The sequence below is a fragment of the Balaenoptera acutorostrata genome, chromosome 14, assembly GCF_949987535.1.
Source record: "Balaenoptera acutorostrata chromosome 14, mBalAcu1.1, whole genome shotgun sequence".
Lineage (NCBI taxonomy): Eukaryota > Metazoa > Chordata > Mammalia > Artiodactyla > Balaenopteridae > Balaenoptera > Balaenoptera acutorostrata.
In genome coordinates this window covers 32,608,740-32,631,308 of record NC_080077.1, presented here as the reverse complement: position 1 = coordinate 32,631,308, position 22,569 = coordinate 32,608,740, and the positions used below count along the sequence as shown (strand labels likewise).

At 40.3% G+C, this 22,569-nt stretch overlaps 2 protein-coding genes across 21 annotated transcripts in view; one reads left to right on the top strand and one right to left on the bottom strand.

Annotated features, from left to right (window-relative positions):
* Nucleotides 1-226: 226 nt before the first annotated feature.
* Nucleotides 227-5,469, top strand: SMLR1 (small leucine rich protein 1). Its single transcript, XM_007190845.2, has 2 exons — nt 227-442; nt 5,192-5,469. The coding sequence occupies exons 1-2, from the start codon at nt 310-312 to the stop codon at nt 5,275-5,277; spliced, it is 219 nt and encodes a 72-aa protein (XP_007190907.1). The 5' UTR covers nt 227-309; the 3' UTR covers nt 5,278-5,469.
* A 5,657-nt stretch (nt 5,470-11,126) lies between these two features.
* The window catches only part of EPB41L2 (erythrocyte membrane protein band 4.1 like 2), a 218,817-nt gene continuing 207,374 nt past the window's right edge, over nt 11,127-22,569 (bottom strand). For 19 of the 20 annotated variants that reach the window (XM_007190851.3, XM_007190852.3, XM_057528212.1 and 16 more), the window contains one exon: nt 11,127-12,399. The gene's annotated coding sequence lies outside the window, so the exon portion shown is untranslated. Of the gene's footprint in view, nt 12,400-14,105; nt 14,158-22,569 lie in introns of all 20 variants that reach the window. The other variant, XR_009005263.1, reaches the window with a different exon arrangement.

Here is a 22,569-nt window from a genome sequence, read left to right as displayed (position 1 = left end):
AGAAATTTAGGCCTCTTGGTGTCATTCCCAACCTTGCCAGATAAATACTCATCTCTGGAATGGCCTGGGAGAATCACCTTTCAATTCCTCTACACTTTGTAGCTGAGTTACAGAGTAACCTGCCAGCAATCCTCTCAGAATTCATGGGGCTGTTTAAATAGAGCAAAGTCCACCAAAAGTTCCACTGAGATGTGCTGAGCAAAGGCCAGAGCCCCAGAAGAAAACAAGTGTGGACTCAGCGGAGCTGCCCTCACCTGGGTGCGAACCCCGCCGGCCCGGGGTTGAGGGGGGACCGGTGGGCTGTGTGATATGGCAATGAGCCCCGTGCTGTCGGAGTTCCTGCGAGAGCTCCCAGGCTGGTTCCTGCTCTCGGGCATCTTCCTGCCCGTGACTTTGCTGCTGTTCCTTCTCATTGCCTACTTCAGGATCAAGCTGATGGAGGGTAAGTGAGAAGCCACACAAGGCCGGGGTTGGAGTCCTTTCCCATGGCACACATTTGGAACAAGTCCATGTGCCGCCCATTTTTCTGGAAGGCCTAGAGCCACACATCTTTTTGATATGTAGGTGCTTCTCAATAAGCACCCCCCTTAAGATATCTTCCGTGGTGAACATGGCAAAATTTGATTTTTCCAGCAATGTGGATGACGTGCTAGGCTCTGAAGGCCTGCCCTGGGCACCCTTAACTGCAGCCCCTTGCGGACAGGCAAGCTGTGAATCAGCAATTTGGACATGTGATTGCTTGTCTCTGTCTCTCAGGCCGATAGATTCACAAACATTACAATGTGTTTCTTGGTCTGCCGTCTCAACCTGACAGGTACGTGTGTGTGTGTGTGCACGTGCCCGTGTGTTCCTGTGAGTGTGTGTGCACTCACTCCTCATCCACTGAGCTTCTACTAAGGAAATGTGCCAACATTGTGCTATCACAGTGTTTGGCAAATGTCAAGCCTTAATAGATATTTGATGGCATGATGTAAATTTACCATGAAACTGGGGTCTTAAGATAAAAAAAAAAAAAAAAAAAAAAAAAAAAAAACCAAAGCCAAACCAAACCAAACCAAACCAAACCAAAACCTTCAGGAAGCTGAAAGTGACTGGGACGTGAGAAGCTGGGTCCTGGATTGAGCCTGTTTATTCCGCTGTAATTGAAATGAATGAAACTGCCCTGTGATTTGATAGACTACGTGTTAATAATGTACCCAGCAAATGTTAGATTAATATGAGAGGTTAATAGTTATTTTAGCAGTATCAAAAACCAGTAATATTTCTTAAGTTGGATGATGTCATTAAAGTACTAAAAACAAATTTGAAAACCCCTCCCTCAAACCATCCTTTGCTCATATTTCCTTCCTCTCCCGATGGGATCTGTGTATCCTTTTTCCTGATTACATTTTCCAGTGTTAGCAGATAATCTTAGACTAGGCATGTTTTCATTTTTATGCGGATGTGATCCCTTTAATTCCAAATTTTCCTTTCTTATTAAAAAACCCCTGAGAACATGTGGTTTTTAAAATTATAGTTCTTTCTGTAGCTGCTTTCCTAAGGGCAAGTAGTAATATCTTCTCTCCAGTTTGAGGGCAAATGAGAACACTTGGCCCCAAATAAGATATCACCAGTTTGAATCTCTATTTAGCAGCTCCCACTTAAAAACTGTAAACAGATGGTCAAATGTCATGTCATTAAACTTGCAACCAGGGTTATGGCAAGTGTAATCATTCCTATTTTGTCCCTGTAAAGAAAGGGATGGTGACAGATAAACTAGTGTGTTCACAGAACCCCAGATTCCTGCATCCTGAAACAGAAAGTCATCTTGCCTACCTCATACATCCTAGTCCTTCAGGCAAGAGAGGCATTTTAAGATGTGATGGAAAGCATGTGACGGTATCATAATCACTCATCATTAATCCCCACACTTCAAGGTTTAGGAGGTAATGGTGCATGTAAATTTAATTAGTACGTAGAGAACATCAATCTTCTCGCAAAGGAAGAAAGAAAATTCTCTAACATCCTGCACTCTTCAATCTGTGTCAGTTGCCTTGAGGAGTAGCTCTTAAGGTGGAGGTCTGAGTCTTGAACTTTCCATCACCAAACCCTTCATCCACCACTGCCAGGGACATGTCACCTCTCCTCGGGTGGAAGTTTTGATTATCTTACCTCCCCAAGTCCTGAGATTCCTATACTGCTACTTTCAGTGCTGCTCAAAATACTATCACCCTGATCATAAACAAATTGCTTGCTAAAATAACCAACATTGCCAAAAATAGTCACTATGGAAAAGAAATTGTGTCTCTTGAATGCCTGAAAGTTTTTGTATGAAGCTAGATGTAAAATAAGGTCAGGTAAGCGATCAGGTTCTGGCCTTCAGCAATTGACATTCTAAAACAGTTAACTAAAGTATGGAAAATGTACAGCGCGGCTAGGCATCTCTCACTGAACTTTATATATATGTTTTGATAGTCAGCAATCCAAAAGGAAACAGATAAGTATTTCTAAAAGTCAAGAGTAAGTTAAGGGTTAGCAGAGTGAAATTGTTAAGATCTCAGATGACAGAGTCAAACCAAATGGAGGTTTGAATTCCAGGTCTGCAACAATGGCCACACTACCTAACCTCCTGAAGCTTCAGTTTCTTCACTTGTGAGATAGAAATAATAGCAGGACGTAGCTGTAGGGTTGGTGTGGGGATTAAGTGAGGCAATACATGTAAGGTTCTTAACAGTGCCTGTTCTGAACAACTGTTGGTCATTATGACCCCTGATGACTTATAAATTCTAAGAAGGCAGTGTTTGTGTCATTATAATAACTATTATTAAAATATATCTAGTAGCTATTATTAAACTTAAAGATAAAATTCTTGATCTTTATTTGGAAATAAAATTAATTATATAAAATTTACTTAAAATTAAGTAAATTACCCAAGATCACTCACCGAGAAAATGGTAGAGACAGGATTTGAACCCTGGCTGTCTGGCTCCAGAGCTAGCCCTCTCAGCCAAAACACTACCCCTGGAGTATTGAACACAGCGTAGGTGTTCAGTAGGTATCTGCTGAATGGAGGAATCCTCTTGGCCCAGGCAAATAAACATCACCAACATGAGAGCCAACAGTGGGAGAATTAAACAAGGCAAGAATTTTACAAAAGTGTTGAGGGGACTCGATCAATCTCTTTCTGTAACAGGGCTAATTACTGATGATGGTGATTCCTCTGCATAAAGACTTAGCTCTGAGTCAAGAAGATTACACTTCTTCACCTGTGGCCCAAGAAGGAAAACTTCATAGCCTGCAGAATATTCTACAGTTACAAACTCAGATGTTTTCACGGCGACCTGGCTAATCTCACCTGTCTAATCTCTGCACTGTCCTTAACAGACCCATTAAAATGAAATGATGGCCAAATTGCAAGCTCTTTCAGGAGAAGGATAAATTATTTCTCTAGCTCTCTTCATTGCGCCTGGCACAGACATTTGGTTCACTTGGTAGATATAACTCATTGAGGAATGATAGGTTTTCTCTTGCTCTCTCTCCTAGTTTTCCATTTTCTAGTTCTCTTCTTTCAACGTCATTATTTCAGGTCACCCATTTTCACTCTAGAATTTGTATCCTGGCTCCTCATTCAAAGCACCTGTTGTGCAGTTAGCCTTCAGTAATTAAGAATAAGAGGGAAGAAGTTACTCATATTTCAGTGAGTCTATAATGTAAGGCATGAGCTATCTCAAGCAATACCTTTGAACTAGCAATAATCTATGTGGAAAGGCAGTGAAACTGAGTGGCTGAGTGTGCGGGCTCTGGAGTCAGACTGCCTGGGATTGAATCCTGAATCCATCAGTTTCTATGATCTTGGGCAAACTGCCTCATTTTGATTTCTCTATGCCTCCGTTTGCTCACCTGTAAAGTAAGAATAATACTGGTGACTACAACATAATTTCACTGCAAGAATTAAATGAGAAAAGGCTTTTCACGGTGTCTGGCACATAAGTGATCAAGAAACATTAGCTGTTAAGTCTTGAGCCTCATGTAACCTAAGACCTGTTACCATCCAATGCATATATACCCTCTCTCGACCGAGATGACAAGCAGCGTGGAATCAGAAAAGAACAGAAGGTCAGAGAGAGTGCTCATGTCCTAGAGTACATGGCATATAAAGTGCCTGGCAACGAATAAATTGCTGGGACTTGAGGTGGGGACCAAAAAGAACATTTTCAGGTTCAATTCTATAAAATACATTATCTCCTATGAGATTATAAACTCCTTGTCTCTGGCTTGGATAATTTAATTATAATTCTGAAAATAAACTTTTAAGAGTAAAAAATAGTTTCAGTTATGCATGTTGGTGGTGGTGAGGAAGAGAAATTTTTTTTTTTTTTTGGATGTACCAGGAAGATCTCAAAGGATAATTGTCAGGATTTCAGGGCTAAAGTTCAAATTTGCTATTGCCAGAGAGGTAACAGGTGAAGCTACAGGAGCAGATAAGAATATACAGAAAGATGATATATAATAAAAGCCAAAGGGAGGAGTATGATTGGGGGTGGAGGTCATGGAAGGGGGGCTCGTGTCAAATGCTACAGAGGAAGAAAACTGGGGATTGGAAAATGCCACCAGATTTAGTAATTAGGACATCACTGATAAGCTTTAATATTTCAGTAGCTTTAACTGAACCTATATTTTAAGGGGATAAGGAGTATGTAAGTGGTGAAAAGTTGACACTTGCTTTTCAGTCAAAGATGCCAAAAGGTAAAAAGGAGACTAATTTGACTTGTCTAAAGACTTACAAACACCCAAACACATTTTTGGCCGGGAGGAGCAGGACAGAAACCCTATCTTGCTCATTTGCATAGCCCCGGGTCTTGGGTAATAGACATGCTTAATAAATGCTTATTGAATGTGGGAGCCTTAATACATTTAATCAACACAATCTACTGAACATAAAATATACTTAGCATGTAACACCTTTCATTACAGTGGTAATTTGCCCTCTCTAACCAGGACCACTCCTTAGAAATAAGCATTTATATTTCTTTTGGGAGTGGTTGAGGAGGAAAGGAGAGATCCTGCAATAGGACTTGCTCTGATGATGATGACTTCTGTAACTTGCTGGGGCCACCAGGGTAGAAATGCTGGCCAATAACCCCTGAGGAGTTGTAAATGACCAGTGGCACTCAGCTGCCTCCACAGTTTTAACTGGTATTTTTCCTTTCAGTTAATGAAGAACTGTCACAGACTCCTGATCACCAACACAATCATAAGGCTAGCTCTTCCCGGTACCAGAGAAAGAAACAGACGTGACTGTTGGGGACTGATCAATGGCTAAAGCACAGTCAATTTCTACTGGTCGGAGAGCAACGGTCAATGGCTTAGCAAATAGTTAATAAACTAGAACCACAGCAAGACAAAAAGAACACTAAGATGCTTGTTCTGAAAAGTGGTTCAAGAGGACAGCTATGAGACTCGACTTAAATAGCAGTTCTTTGGCGAGTCCCAAGAATGTAAGATTTTGTTGGATGTGCTCTATGCACTAGGCACATTGTAACTTTTTAACTTTTATAGGACTATGTCTACTCTGAAGGGCACTATTTTCAAACTAAAATTCTTAAGCATCATTATTACATAATCCCGTGGAAGCCCGCATTATTCTGGCTTTGGAGGTGAAGATGCTCTGGTAGAGATCAAATAAATAGCAAAAGATGAGCGCCTGTGGATTCCTGCTCTGAGAGTTCCCACTTCCTCCCTTGAAGTTTGGCAACACTGAAATGACACCTTTTAAGACATCATTTCTGGCCCTTGGTTTGCTTCTCCCCTTTTCCCAATTGCTTTCACCAATCGCATCATCATTGTGAGAACCCACAAAACAAGCAGAGTCTCTCGATACTCGGTATGCATCACCATGAAAGTAGTTTTCAGCATGACATGACTTGGAAATACTGGCAATTTGGTGGGAAAAGGAAAGAACATCAAGTTCATGGGACTCATATGGAGAATAACTCAAGACTTTGCCTCTAAACCAAAACACCGGGAGCTATTTCTAAATACGGAAAGAAGTCAACATTTCACTAGCACAATTCTTCTTTCAGTGGGAACCCCAAATAGCCAACCTAGATAACTGAAAAGAAACATTTAATTCAAAGTAGTAGTTCAAATAGATTGTGATTACTACCCGGCTCTTCACAGTTTTCCTAGCTAACATTAACAGAAGACACCTAACATGTCCTAAGTGTAAGTCTGATTGTATTCTTATGTTTGCATATGAATCCAACAGGCTATTAGACAGATTAACTTTATAAAACATAATGAATTTGTTCACCTGTAAGAAATGCACCAATTTCTGCAGTGACATACAAACATGCAAAAGATTGTTTGGCCGACCCAAAGCAAGAATGCGCCACTAGTGCCAGATATTTTCTGTTTCTCTCCCCCTCCCCCAGTCTCAAATTCTTCATATGCATCCAGTGAGTTATTAGTCTCCATTTGCACTTCTTGCATAACATAAAACTCACTGTTCAACTGGAGACACTCATTTCTGTATTTTATGGCATTTGATTACAATGAAAATGTCTCCTGGAGCTTCCAGACTGAGGTAATTTAGAATAAGTGTGCATGCCATATGGAAGGAATGACAATATTCTTTCAATTCTGAGAGGGATCTCTTTTTAGCCTCTGGTGGAAATCAGCTTACGTAAAATGCTTTCTTGGACAGAAGGTGTGGAAAGGATGCATCGTACTCCCACCTGCCGGCCAAATCTGTGGCTCAGCCACCAGGATTTGCTCTACCTTCTTCTGGAAACAGGCACAACAGAAGCCTGACTGATGGCTCTGGCGGATGCATTCCACCACCTCTGCCTTACCAGGGAACATGCATCTCAGCTGCTATGGTAACAGAGGCGCTCGAAACATACATGTTCTCAACATAAACAAGTTGTGTAAAGCAAGACCTGATTCCTTTGTTGCTGCTGAATCAGAGTACAAAGAATGTCCATTGAAATCATGAGTAGAGTCATGAATGTTCTTTATGTGTAGAGAGGAACAGAAACGTTAGTTTTCCTACAGAGAGACCAAGTCCCAGGGTTTTTTTTACCACCTGCTTGAAGGCACTGTACTGGACTTGACTAGTCCCTCACAGAGCGCAGCCCATCAGCTGCCCGGTCACGTCTCTGCTCTCCACCTGCTCAAAGTCCAGGGTAAGAGTTCCTTCCGGTTTGGACTGCCTGCTTCCTTGTCATTGCTGCTGCCACCTATACCAGGCTGGTGGGCTCCTTACCTCATCCTACACTCTGTTTCCTCCTGTGCTCCAAAGCCTTTCATCAGGGGCCAAAAACGTTCCTAAGTGGTTTCACCTCAACACTTCCTAACCTTATTTCTAATGTTCTAGTATCTGAACGAACTCCCAATTCTGTTTCCCCAACATGAGACCTTCAGTAAAATACTTTAATGGGTGTTGTAAGTTCTGTTACATTGCCATTTATTCAATGAAAAAAAAATTTTTTTTACAGAGCTAACCTAAAATTGTTAATAATATGTATCTCTCTCGTTAACTGTGTTGGTAATTTGGAAATTTGGCATTGGGACACTACAAGTCCATGACCGCTGCTTCACATTCTGAGCTTATACACGTTGATAAAACAGAAAACGGAGCAAGGAAGGGCACACATCATGTTCTCTCAAGTATTATTTGCAACCCTTAAAAAAAACAAACTTCTAAGTAATCTGACCAGGTAACAGCCACCAGTATTTTCTAGATGTAATTTAGTAGCAACTGGAAAATTGAGAACAGATAAGCACGTTCACATACCAACAACAGCTTTTCCTTGAAATCTTAAGTTCTTTGGCAAAACTGTCATCTCAGAAATAAGAGTTCATAACGGTTAAACACATTTTGGAAATCAATTTTCTGACTTGTTTATAAAAAGTTAGAATTTTCCAAACAAATGCTCTTGATTCTTGCTTTCTGATTTTATAATTAGTGTGCTAATCAGAAGAGGCCTCTGCGCTTATCAGAATTTACGCAAAGGCATTCACCCTGGCAGAACATAAACAGGAAATACGTATTCAAGAAATTTTATTTATAATTAACACCAGATTGAAATTCTTTCCATTAAAAAAATTTTCAAATCCATATTCCAAAACCTAGATTCTTAAAGAGCAGAGATTCCTAACCTTTATTTAGGTAATGAAGAAGCCTTTTGAGAATTTAATTAAAGATAGGAATCTTTTTTTTTTTTCTGTAGGAAACATGCATATACCCGTGATTTTGTATATATTGTGGGAAAGCTTAGCCCCTCGAAGTCCATCAAAGAATCTGTGGTTAGGAAGCCTGCAGCCAGTCTTAGGAAAGGATTGTGCTGTCTTACACTAGCCACCTTAGTTGCCATACAGCAGAGAATGAGTAGACCATAACGGGTTCCTGACACTGCAGGGCTCACAAGGAAGTTGGGTCCACACAACTTCAAAGCCAAAACCTTCCCACAGGCTTCCCAAGTGACCTAGTTCCTAAGGGTACAGAGTTCTACTCTGTAAAGTTCTCACAAGAACACAGCTCAGACTGGCAGTATCTCCCGTAATTTGCCTTTGGTGGGTTAACTCATGCACAGTGCTGTTAGTATTCATAGCGATCGCTTTTTTGGAGGGCATTATTGTGCCAGGAGCTCCACTAGACACTTTATACAGTTTTACTTCATCTAACCATGAGAATACCCCTACACTGGGATGTATTACTACCCTCACTTTATAGATGTTTAAGTACCTTCACTGAAGTCACATGGTTCAGTTACTCAGAGTAGGGCAAACACCCAGGAGTCTGAAGCCAGTTTGTTCTTTGTTTTTTTGACATCTTTATTGGAGTGTAATTGCTTTACAATGGTTAGTTTCTGCTGTATAACAAAGTGAATCAGCTATACGTATACATATATCCCCATTTCTCCTCCCTCTTGCATCTCCCTCCCACCCTCCCTATCCCACCCCTCTAGGTGGTCACGAAGCACTGAAGCCAGTGTTTTTGAAGCAAAATATTTTATACAACTTGAAGCTACTATAAACCTAATTGGGCATCATGACTATACAAAGGGTCAGTGTTTTTGACCCTGTGGCCAAGGGTCAGGAGTTTGACACCTCAGATTTGCCAGCTGACCGTGTTCTCTTCCGGGGCCAGCTCCGCATCGTGGCCTAATCCCGGCAAATACGTGAACAGGTGCACGTGCATGCAAGGATCTGTGCAAGCCCTCGTAGACCCCGGTCCTATTCTCTAGTGCAAGTGCGTTAAGACTCTGCTGGAAACTGACCAGAGCACCACACCCGGAAGAGCAATGTACTACCTCACAGTACATGGAGACAGGACCTTTTTTCAAAATCATGGGGCTTTATGGCATTTAGTCTTTTACCATGGAATATTCTAACGGAATGATATAACGAACCCCCATTTACTGCCGCCTGGCTTCAGCAATCATCAACTCATGGCCAATCTTGTTTCACCTAAACCACGACTCACTCCTCCTTATCCTATTATTTTTAATTCTCAATTATATGATGTCCTCAGACACTATATAATTTTATCCATAAGTAAGGGGAAAACGTAATGAAGTCCATGGTGGGCAGTCGTTATGCTACAGTTTGCTTCATTGCCGGAGTCCTGGGGATGATCACTCCATGAACTGTGGCCTATGCAGTGAGGAATGCTACGTGCATCATAAAGGGAAACAGAAGCTACTCACAACAGTGAAATGCCCAAAATTCACCAACTCTATACATTTTTTTTTAACAACCTCATTTTTTATCCTGCTGTGGCCTGTGGAAAATGCATTGCTCTGTTTCCTGTGTTCCACACAGGATCGCTGGAAGGTTTATGTGAAATACTCATAAAAACCCTATACAACTAAAAGGAATTATTGCTTATCACCCCCAAATTATATTGCTTTTGACTTAAGATAAACGATTAGCGCCTGGACGTCTCACGGCAGTGAACGCTGTTGACCTATTTTCTTATTCTATCACTTGGGGTTTTGAACGCTCAGTTCACAGAATGAGATTATAACGTCCTCAGAATTATTTTGCAAGAAATACAAAATACTAAAATAGACAGTCTTGCTGCCATAGTCACAGGTGGCATGATCAACACTGTTTTCAGCTGCTCTTCAGGTACCAAGACCCCACAGATACTTCAGATGTCTCTGGGACCCCAAACTCTGTCCTTGCCATCTCAGCTGATAAAACTGAGCCTGGCCTGAACAATGCATTTCCTCTTCCACTGGAGCTGCTATAGACGTACTTACCTCCTATCACTTCCTTCCATGTGGAAGGATATGGTTCTCAAAAAACCCTGACAGATCAACCTCTGCTTTAAATACAAATGTTATACAGACACACTTTCTGATGAAAATTATATTTACAGAGTCACATTTGGTTCCATAATATTTCTAAGGCTTGGCTTGCTGAGATATGCTTCCCCAGAGAGGAACTGTTTTTGTAATAATTCTAGAGAAAGTGAGAAAGATCTTTCACAAGGTGAGAGATAATTCAGTGGGAACTGATCCCAAAGAAGACAGTCATGCAAATTATATTTAACATGCTCACTTTAAACAACTAGGGAAAGACATTCTACAGAACGTTTTAGATGGAATATACCACACCCTGTTGGTCACTTGCTATATAATGCTTTTAACGTTTGAAAGAAAATCCAGCACTTCATCTCATGTGTCTGGGCAAAAGCTTCAGAATGAACCATCCTGATGAGACATGGACGCAGCCCTCAGCAGAGCCCGTTCTGCCTGATGCACTAAGACCCACTGGACTGTTAAGCAAAACTGAAGCCGAGGACCAGGTTTCAGATGGTGCAGCTAAGGTATTTCCTGAAACAAAACAAAAAATACACAAAGAAAACAAGCAAAAATATGCCTTGGAGAACTTGTACAAGCTGGGGTGGATTATGTAACCAGGCAGAAGGAACTGGCATTCTAAATAGTAGATTTACAAACATTCGACATTGGTTTAGCCACTTGAAATTGGTGGTGCTGGCAGCAGCATGAAATTATAAAAGATCTGAATAACAGATTTTAAAAATGCTACGTCCCACAAAATACTAGAACTTCTGACTGAGAGTATGACTCGAGCTTATCTTTTTAAACCTTCATAAAAAGAGAAGTGACAAGTTTAGAGAATAAACAAACTTTATTTTATAACAGTATTACAGAAAGCAAAATATCATTTAATACAACTTGAAGCTGCTAGGAATCTAATCTGGCATCATAACTATACATAGGGCCAAAGCAAAAGAAAGACTGTTCAATACAGTTAATAAGTCCCTATCAGGTCTCTGGTGTCAGCTTTAAATGGTGTAGCCTTCTTACAACTGTCAAAAAACCACCATGGCCCTAACTCCTCGCCCTGGCAACCTCACACCTGTGTGGATCACCACGCTATCTGAAAGAGATATACCTGCTCGATAACAAAAGGTCAGTTTTACGTGGAGACAAGGAGGTTTAATACAAAGCAAAGTGTTCTACACGAGTGTTCAAATAATGGAAAGTACTGAAATTTGGACATGTTAAGAAAGAAAGCACTAAGGTTTTTAAGCTGCCTGAATATTTTAGTAGGAGGGAAGATATCGCTTTCTCTCCCCTCCTATTTCTGGAATGCTGCCGAAGAGCCCGTGTCTGAGAAGCACCGGCACTGTGGTGCAACAGGGCCTCTAAACACAGTGCGTGGTCAGTGAACTTCATCATAATTCTCCAGTTTGGAGATTCCCGGACTTTCCGCTAAAAGTAAAAAGTCACGGTACTGGAAAGTCAAAAGGGTTCAATATCAAAAAATAGCCCCAATGAAATTCTCAAACATTAGAAAATTTTCACGATGTAAGAAACGCCTTTAATCTGCATTAATATTTTCTCATACAAGTATATTTACTGCAAACTGAGAACTCTGTAAATATTGACTTGTAAGAACTCAATGGGAAGCGTCCGGAAGAAGGAAAGCCACTATCGGAATTAGTCACAGAGTCTCCTTTCCGCACAACAGCACCTGTTCCAGTGAACAGCACCTTACCAGCTGGGGCTGGCTTTGTTCACTATCATTTGCTCAAAATGAGTCACAGAAAGCAGGTAGTTGTACACAAAGTAAACAGGAAACAAAACACGAAACTCTCTAACTAAAAAAAAAAAAAAAAACAACAACAACAAAGAAAAGAAATAACCAAGAATATTTAGAAGTGGTTATAAAACAAAATAATATATTAAAATGCGGGGGAACGGTATAGACCAGAGCTGTTAAGGTAAGGTTTGGTGTTGGCATTTTAATTCTTCAGGCTTCTGGCCATTGTTACCAGTCGTAGTATAAATTCTCTGGAGCAGTGGTGTGGCATTAAGACTTGGAATGGTCAAAATTTTTCAGGTTCACAAAGTTGAATGTTGTCTACAAAATGAATTTCTAGGAGGAAAAAAAAGAGACAAGGCTTAAATATTCCAAAGACAGGCTTGGGAAAAAAATGTAAGTAAGATTCACCAAATTCCAAATCAAGTAATCAACCGTTCCCATCTGCCTGTTTCTACAGTAAACAGTATTTTACCAGAAGACAAGCATGAGAGCCTGATCTACCCCTGAGGGCCTTAAAATACCTGAAGGATTGACTAGCACATGAGAAACAAGTGGCAAATAAGAATCTGACCAAAAAGTTAACTATAAAACAGAGGTAATTCACATAATAAAAATCTTAAAAAAAGAGAAACCAATGTAGGTTTTAAAGTTAGATTCAAAGAAGAAGAAAAAGTAATTTTGACTTCATTGAAATGAATAAAAGCTGCCTCAGGTTGGGAGAACAGAATGAGGAAAGATGCAAGGAAGTGAGAAAGTGCCTGATAGGTAAGATGAGTATACAGACGTATGGGGTGGAGGACAGGAATGAATGGGGTGGGGTGGAGGGGATAGGACAGTGGAGAAATGGAAGTTATGGAAGCTAAGGATTGGTATGGTGAGTAATAGAAGGCAAGAAAAAAATACTGGGCCTACTCTTTTAATAACAGGCTGAGAAGTATGAGCTTGATCTAATAGACAAAAAATAATGAATTCAGAAAGAGCATTCAGACAAAAAACAAAACAGCCAACTGTCCATCTACTGCAATGACCTCAGTACAAGAGGCAGGAGACAGGTCAGGGAACCAGGAGTGGCCAGTTCACAGAAGGCATGACAAGCCCAGGAGAGGAAGAGCTTGGATTTGATTGGAAGTACCAGAGGACATTGTCAGGTTTAGAGTCTGGGACCTCAAAAATAGAAAGAGAATAATAGGCCTAGAGCCCGGGTGTGGTCTTAGCACTAGGGATATAGATCTGCAAGTCGGCACCAAGGGATACGTGAAACCAACAGATGGAACTAGTCTCACGTGAGTATAAGTCTTGAGGAAGCCCACCACCAAAAGCAGGTAGAGAGGAGAGAGGACTAAAATAAAAGTGGACAGGGAGGCAGATAAAAAATAAGGTTGATGCACTGTCCCTGCAAGAGAAAAGTTTTAAGAAGGCAATTGTTTCACTTTCTTTTTTTTTTTTTTTTTTTTTTTTTTTTTTTTTTTTTTTTTTAAAATTAATTTATTTAATTTATTTATTTTTGGCTGCATCGGGGCTTCGTTGCTGCACACGGGCTTTTCTCTAGTTGAGGTGAGCGGGGGCCACTTCTCATTGCGATGTGTGGCTTCTCTTGTTGCCGAGCACGGGTGCACGGGCTTCAGTACTTGTGGCTCGAGGGCTGTAGAGTGCAGGCTCAGTAGTTGTGGCGCACGGGCCCAGTTGCTCCACGGCATGTGGGATCTTCCTGGACCAGGGATTGAACCCATGTCTCCTGCATTGGCAGGCGGATTCTTAACCACTGCGCCATCAGGGAAGTCCCTGTTTCACTTTCTATTGCAGTTTGGGTGAAATTTTTGGCAAATGGTAGGTGATTAGAGAAGTCAGCAGAGAGCAGCAACTAATGTCCTTTCCAAGAGGCACTGGTCCAAAGTCAATTAGATTGTACATTCTTTTGGTTAGATAAAATTGTCTTGTTTTAATGAAAAAATCCCCCACCAATCAGATTTATCACAGATATTAGGATAGCCTTTTGATTATTCAGGACTGATTGGCTAATCAAATTCATTGCTTCCCACCTTATTGTCTGCTTTAGGCTATTTCATTACTCAGTAGGACTTGTGCTTGATTCTAGGCAGGGAAAAAAAACAAAAAAATCAATGGAGAAATGCAGTCTTCTTTTTTTTAGGTTAGTAATCATGAACAGAAATGTGGGGGTCAGTAAGGGGATCAGCTACAACTACCAAGCAAATTGTATTAGAGAGTTGTGTGGCCTTCAGTTGTGCTGTTTGTCTATACTTTTTTTTTTTAATAGTGATTTTTGGCTGTGTTGGGTCTTCGTTTCTGTGCGAGGGCTTTCTCTAGTTGCGGCGAGCGGGGGCCACTCTTCATCGCGGTGCGCGGGCCTCTCACTGTCGCGGCCTCTCTTGTTGCGGAGCACAGGCTCCAGACGTGCAGGCTCAGTAGTTGTGGCTCACGGGCTTAGTTGCTCCACAGCATGTGGGATCTTCCCAGACCAGAGCTCGAACCCGTGTCCCCTGCATTGGCAGGCAGATTCTCAACCACTGCGCCACCAGGGAAGCCCTGTCTATTCTTGTTTTTTTGAGAGCTGGTAACCGTTTTCTTCGCTTAGTGAATATGTATCATTTGTTGAACACAACTGCCGCTCTGCTTAGTTTATGTTACGGAAAATGATCCCCTGACTTTACCACTACCTGGAAATCTACAGAAAGAACAGGGTTTAGGACTCCATTCTCCATTTCCTTTACACTCCAGGACACCTTATTTCACTGAATCTGTTTTCACCAAAAATTAAAATTTTAATTTGTAAAAGAGGCTAAAATTAAATTTGTTTCAGTCATTAGCAGACAAATAAGAATCTAGGAATATGTAGGAACTGAATCAAAGAGTTCTTGGTTTCAAAGAGCTTCAGCAATTCTTGAAATATATGTAGAGAAAAAGAGAGTTACCCATGTAAATTCAAATATCATTTACTTTCATTTATTCACAATCAAACCATTAGAAAGCAAAATAAATCAATTTTTTTCTCATAATACGTATTGCAAATGACAGCCTTAACGTGCTCTTAGGATTCCAAACAACATCAATAATCAAAGAAAATTATATTTATTGTAATTTTAATGTTCAATGCATTTTTTCTCATTGTTTAAAAAACTATAAATCGAGTAACTCTGAGTTAATTAGATATTCAATGTGTCAGAACACCCCGATTCCTTACTGTTCTGGATGAATAGGGAGTAATTTATTGTATGAAGGGTTTTATTTACACATGCACCTATCTTTTTTGACTGCGTAACACATAGAGAAATGTATTCCCAAGTACTAAACATCCAGCTTTTGAGCTGGGAAGGAGAAAAGGTTGGAATCACCAATGCCATTAATATACAAGCATCTGACATTTAACATTTTTCTGTCCTTTTAGCATGTATTTGTGAGGGAATAAAAATAAAACTTAATATTTGGCCATTTTAAACAAACTACATTTTGGGTCTAAATAATTTATCACATATCCCATTCAATCTGAAACTAGGCACTGGTTCTTCATGTAAGACCTGTACAAGTTTTAAGAGCTTTTTTTTTTAGTTTGAACTCTACCTCTTATACACAGATTTCTGGATTCTTTGTCAATGCAAATTGACAGATATTAATTATTATTGGCATTAATTCAACCTACTTTCACTTTTGACAGTGTCATCATTCACCTCGAGTTTGGATATGGTTATAGCTGTTAAGTATGAGTTATACTTTATGTTATCAGAATTTTGGTCAAGTAAACAAAAACAAAAACCCAAACCACTATTTCCTTGCTTCAGTTTCCCACCCCCAGACTATACAATGTCACTGAACATTTCTAACTACTAAAATCACGTTCCTTAGCTTGTGTCCCCCTCTTTTGGCCAATGTGAGAACAGCTCAATGTAGCTGTTTCATCTAATCACAGGTCTAATTCTATGTCTAAATTTTCAAGGATACATGCTGGTTGCCTACTTTGCCTTAAGTATTTACAGAGTGTCCAGTGCAGTCTTCAATTTATCTTTCTCTGTGTGCCTGATGAGCTGTGGGAAATCAGTCAAGCTCAAGCACAGTTCTATGAAGTCATCTGAAAAGCACAACCTTGGAGTTTCCAGAGACAGGGGCTCACATGGTCTCAATCTGGAGATCGTGCTCTACTCCAGAAACTGATTCAGTGAACAGCAAATGTGCACTTAAAAAAAAAATCATCCTAATGACAAGTGGTAAAGCGCTCATCCAGAGGGGAGTCTCAATAAAAATGCAAAGCTGTGGCTTTTATATGAAATAATTAAAATAATGAAGAAAACATAACCTTTCAGATTAATGAAGATTCAATTACCACAGGGCAGTAATATAGCCTGAGATTTTGAAAACATGAGTAAATTATTTATGTAATAAGGCACAATGCAACTATTGCCTAAATAAACATGAGGTCCATGTACTCAGGTGTGAAATTTGGCTTTAAATATGATAGTTTATGGATTTCAGTTATTTCTAAACTTTCATTTTATTCTTCCTTGGCTCTCAATTTGCATATTTAATTTTAAAACAGAATTTTCATTGTAAGAATATAAAATCCTAGAGCCAAAAATGCAAGTATGATAAATTTCTATGTGGTCAGACCAGGAAATAGTCAATTCTTACAATGTTTGTATTACCACTATAATTTAGACCCACCAGTTCTCAAATTGTGGTCTGCAGACCTTGGGGGTCACCATGGCTCTTGCAGGGGGTTATGAAGTCAAAACTATTTCATAATCATCCTAAGACACTATCTGCCCTTGTCAGGTGTGGACATTTTCACTGATGATGCAGAAACAACGGTGAGTAAACCAGTTGGCATCTTAGCACAGGTCAAGGCAGTGACACCAAACTGTACCCGAAGTCACTGCATTCTTTACCACCATGCACTCACAGTGAAATAAAAAGCAAGCAAGCCAGTTTCACTTAAGGATGTCCTGGATGAAACAGAAAAAAATATTAATTTTCTTACATCTCTACCCTGGAGTACATCTTTTTAATATTCTGTGTGATGAAATGGAAAGTACGCGTAACACATTCCTGCTGCATACAGAGAAGTACAGTAGATGTCTAGGAGGAAAGTTAATTTGTATGAACGTTTGAATTGTGAGTTGAAGCTGCTGTTTTCATTAAAACACTTTCTTTACTTGAGAGAATTACTGACAAACTACGTTGCTCAATTGGATACTTGGCAGGCATTTTCTTGAAAATGAGATAAGCCTGTCACTGCAAGGCAAACAATTGACAGAACTTGTTGCCAGTGATAAAATTCAAGCTTTCGTGTGAAAATTGTAACTCTTGGAAACTGTATTTTGGCCACCTTGAGCTTGATAGCTTCCCAATATTTAGAGACTCTTCTCGTGGGATCAGTGGCAACCACAGATCTTTTTACTGTCTTCGTCATTTTGCCTTTTCCAGGATGGCATATAGTGAGAATCATACAGTACATGATACCTTTTCAGACAGGTTTCTTTCAGTAGGTGATGATTTTTAACTGAATAAATATCTTGAAACCTATTTGATTTATAATATAAATAGATCAAATTTCAATTAATAAAATTCACATAAACAAAAAACTCTTTGGGCTCTTCAATAAGTTTTAAGTGTTCCTGAGACCATTAAGCTGGAAAACTGCTTCTATGGAATCTGCTCCCTAACCTACTGGTGTTTCCTGCTCTCACAGATATTTGTGTGGCTTCTGAATACAGAAGGAAAAATGAAATCTAGCGGTTTTTCCTTCTCGGCCAAATGGCACTCAATATCTCTTCTACAAATAATTCAGCAAAATGGTTTTGTATCCCTTGGTTTGCCTGAATATATTAATGCTCTTTTGGGGGTTGCTCTTTTCTTAGGAGGCTCTTGTGTGGGCCCTTTGAGGCTCATGTCTCAGACTTAGGTCTTTCAGGACAAGCTTGGCCCCCTGATCTCTGTCCCCTCTGAGTGCCAGATATATTGTGCTTGTTAACATACACGGCAACACAATTTCACTTCAAAGACAAAAATTCAGTTCAAAGTTTGCTAGCACCACAAGTCAATTAAGTATTTTTGCTTCCAGGAGAGTCAATTTTGAGATGTTTTCCCTGAATTTCCATTTGTTCTAAAACAAAACAAAACAAAAGGCTTGTCTCAGTTCTGAAGAACCTAGGGGCAGGACAGGAATAAAGACGCAGACGTACAGAGTGGACTTGAGGACGTGGGGAGGGGTAAGGGTTAGCTGGGACGAAGTGAGAGAGAGGCATGGACATATATACACTATCAAATGTAAAGCAAATAGCTAGTGGGAAGCAGCCGCATAGCACAGGGAGATCAGCTCGGTGCTCTGTGACCACCTAGAGGTAGAGGGGTGGGATAGGGAGGGTGGGAGAGAGACGCAAGAGGGAAGAGATATGGGGATATATGTATATGTACAGCTGATTCCCTTTGTTATACAGCAGAAACTAACACACCGTTGCAAAGCAATTCTACTCCAATAAAGATGTTTCCTAAAAAAAAAAAAGGCTTGTCTCTGCCTCTCTTAGTTGCAGTTGTTTCCCCTCTGGAGGGCGTTTTAGGAAGAGCACCTCCTTTTCCTCCCACCCTGTAATCGTCAAAGCTCTTTCAGTTTTTAAGCCAGTCATGCTCCCTTACCTCTGAGGAAAGGGTGAGGTGTCAGGGATCTCAGCAGGCCAATTAAATGGGTTTTCTTTAAAGCTAACAGTCATCTTTGTGTTAGAGCCTTGATGCACATTCCAGTCACCCCACCTAAAGAATTACTATGCACCGCAATTTGGGAATAGCCTGTCAAATGAAAGCATCATCAATTTTGCCTCATTTTTAAACATGATTATTTTATAAAATAATGGTTTTATTGTTCATTTAGCTACATATCGTAGCTGCAACCTCAAAGACATTCTGTCCAAAATAAATTTTTCTAAAATGAAGTGTGTTTCAACTACACTGGTGGGAGTTTGTTACTTGAAAGATTCCCATCATGAATCCCTCAGCAAAGCAATATGCAGTGTGGATTCAGACTGACGGACGGTCAGCTCTGGCTCTGCTACTCATCGACTGTGTGACTGGGGGAGGGACTTAACCTCTCCAGGCCTCGGTGTTGTCATCCACATCCTAAGTGACTGTTAAGAACTAACTGAAGTAAGTGGCAAAGTTCTCCAACAAAGCTCAGCACAGAGTAGGCACTCATTAAATGTGAGCTAATACTATTATTATGGATTTTCACATATGATATTTCATTCCTGGTTTTACTTCCAAACCCAATTCAATTCTACTCGTAAGGACAGAGATGTCCAGTTCAGTTTCCCCATTAATAATTGCTTGAACCAGTATAATGGTTTCTTTACAGGGTACTTCATCCAATCTAGCATCCTTTCAATCAATCCTGCACACCACTGATAAATTAATCTTACTGAAGGATGGTGCTGAAAATGCTCTTCCCCTACGCAGATGACCTACAGAGCAAAGCCTAAACTAAGGTACTAACACGGAGTGTAATTCCCTTTGCGATTCGCCTTTGACAAACCTTTCCAGCCCCTGCTGGAATTCAACACACAGACACAACGTAGGATTTGCTTCTCCTGATGTCCAGCCCATGGTTTTCCTATGTGCTCTCTCCTCTCTGCCCCTCTCCGTATGTTCAAATCCTCCCCGCACTCTGCACACAGGAGCTTTCTGCTCTTTTTCGGGGAAGTCTTCCCTGATCTGCCAATCAGAAACAGTTTCTCCTGTTGATTTTCACAGCCCTTTAGCTAGGCTTCTATCTATCTATCTATCTATCTATCTATCTATCTATCTATCGCTGTGTTGGGTCTTCATTGCTGTGCGTGGGCTTTCTCTAGTTGCAGCAAGAGGGGGGTTACTCTTCGTTGTGGTGCACGGGCTTCTCACTGCAGTGGCTTCTCTTGTTGCAGAGCATGGGCTCTAGGCACGCGGGCTCCAGGGAGCAGGCTCAGCAGTTGTGGTGCATGAGCTTAGTTGCTCGGCGGCATATGGGATCTTCCCGGACCAGGGCTCGAACCCGTGTCCCCTGCATTGGCAGGAGGATTCTTAACCACTGGGCCACGAGGGAAGTCCTAGGCTTCTCTGTAAACACTATTTTTTACCCTATATGTTATTTGTACACTAGTTCCTATGCATTTACCTTTCTCACAACTACCATAGTCCCTTGAACGCAGTATGTTCCCAATATACATTAATGAATCCATGAATGAAGTAATAGCGACTAATCTGCAAGGCAAGGCCAGGCTGAAAAGCAAGGGCTTGGGAGGGGAAAAATAAACAGAATTGTATTCTAGCAACAAAGCACTACTGCCTGTCTTCACCATTAGTTTCATCTGCTGATTTAAGTGGAAAAAAATTTCAGGTTCATTTTTCTGTTCTCTTTTGTTGAATAACTATAACTACTTCTGTGATATCCCAGGAGGACTCTTAGTTCTTTAAAAAACTGGTTTTCCCGAATCTCCCAAATCTGAAGCTTTGACAAAGATTTCTAAGAGTAGTTAGTATTTGGCCCTAAAGCTAGAGGAAGGTCTTCTCATTCACTCTGCTGAGTTCAAATCTTGTGAGAACTTGATATGAAAGCATTCCACAAAATTTTAAAGCTTCTTTTAAATAACAAATGGACTACAGTAAGGTCACAAGGTCACACTCGGTATACTTTATTCTAGCTAAGCTTTTGTCAATCTTAGGTTCATGAGTAGAGATGAGAAAAATTTCTCTGTAGCATCAAATAAAAGTTGTGCTTTAAAAAAATAGTAACAAAACCTTTATCTTTTAGAAAAACGTCTTTGAACTATATATGAATAGAACTCAGTGTTCATTTCGTATTTTCATTAAATAGGAAGGTTAGTGGGAATCAAAACAATTCATCTCCAGACCCAACTCCCTCACTTATTAGTTAACATTTTTTTCTTACCTCTTCAACATCCAGTATGTTATTTTATACTTACAGGACATCTCAATTTGGAATAGCATTTCAATGCTCAATTTGGAATGCATTTCAAATGCTCAAGAGCCACACGTGAGTACTGGCTACCATGCTGAACAGAACAAGACTAGATTCTCACTCGCTCTAATACTAACTATTTTGATGCATGAGAGTTAAATAAACGTAGGGCCAACATGTCCTGGGAATACAATCTTCATGAGCACAGGAGTATCTTTAAAACACACGCACATACACACAGACTTACTAATTCGTTCCCCCAGCAAAATTCTGTCCTAACCTACCCACAAGTTTACATTAAAATTTAAAATTACTATTTAAAAGCTAGTATCTGGGATATCTAACAATGGACAAGTTCTTGAAACAAATGAAACTATACTCAGCTCTACACATGGATGGTATTTTACGGTTCTTATAGGGAAGGGACCTATGGCAAATCTCTAGGATTCTATTTCCTCATAAAAAAGGAGGGGGGGAGAAGAAGATGGTCTATATGCAATTTTAAATTAAATATTCTTTTAATCCCCATACTCTTACATACGCCCTGCACTAGGGTACAATAAAGTCATAACCACCACCTCCACACTCCTCAGAGGCTGGCTGGGTGACATGTAAGTAGGGAGATGGGGTACCGGAACCTCAACATGAAGAGATGGGAAGGAAGAGACACTGGGGGCTTGGAGAGCCCCTCCTTTCCCTAAAGTGGCTGCACCTACTGAGCCACTGCAGCCTTGAGAGAAAGCAGGCTTGGTGTTAGAGCTTCTGATGTTTCTCTAATCGCTAGATATCTTCCCATTTTAAGCATTAATAATTAACTCAAATTCTGTGACATACTGTTTGGGCTGAAAAACCCAAACCAAAACCAAACCAAACTCTGGATACGGCCTGCCTGTCTCCCGTTTGTCAATTTTGTCTTGCTCTCTCCCCCTCTTTTTGGTACCACTTTAAGTTCCCAAAAATAATGAAAAACTGGAGAAAACATCCAGCATTTGTGACTAAGAGATTAATAACCTTAACTCTGTAAAAGATAAAAGACGATAAACACCTGAATAGGTAAGTGGACAAAGGACACAAACTGGCAATTCAAAGAAATGCAAATTGTGTTTGTGCGCACCTATATTTATATATGTGCACATGTGCACTGTGACCTCCCTAGCAATGAACAACAGTAACAATTAAAAAATGCTCTTTCCTCACAATTTAAAAAAAGGGGGGGGGGGAGGGGACAAATGCTCTTTCCTCACCAGGTTGGCAAAGACTTTTCAAATGTCGTGTAATCTTTAGTGTTGGCAAGGATGCGGGGAAACGGGGATATTCTTAAACTGCTAGTGGGCGTCTAACTTTGTACAACTTCTAAGGAGGACAAGTGGGCAATATGTCAAAAAGAAACCTTTAGCACACCAACTCTAATTTTTAAAAATATCTGTCCTAGAGAAACAATGAAGTTAATGCCCCCCAAATGTACACACAAGTATAATCTTTGCAGCTGTGAATTTACTTGTGAAAACTCAGGAATAGCCTAAATGCCCATTAATAGGGGTCAAGTAAAC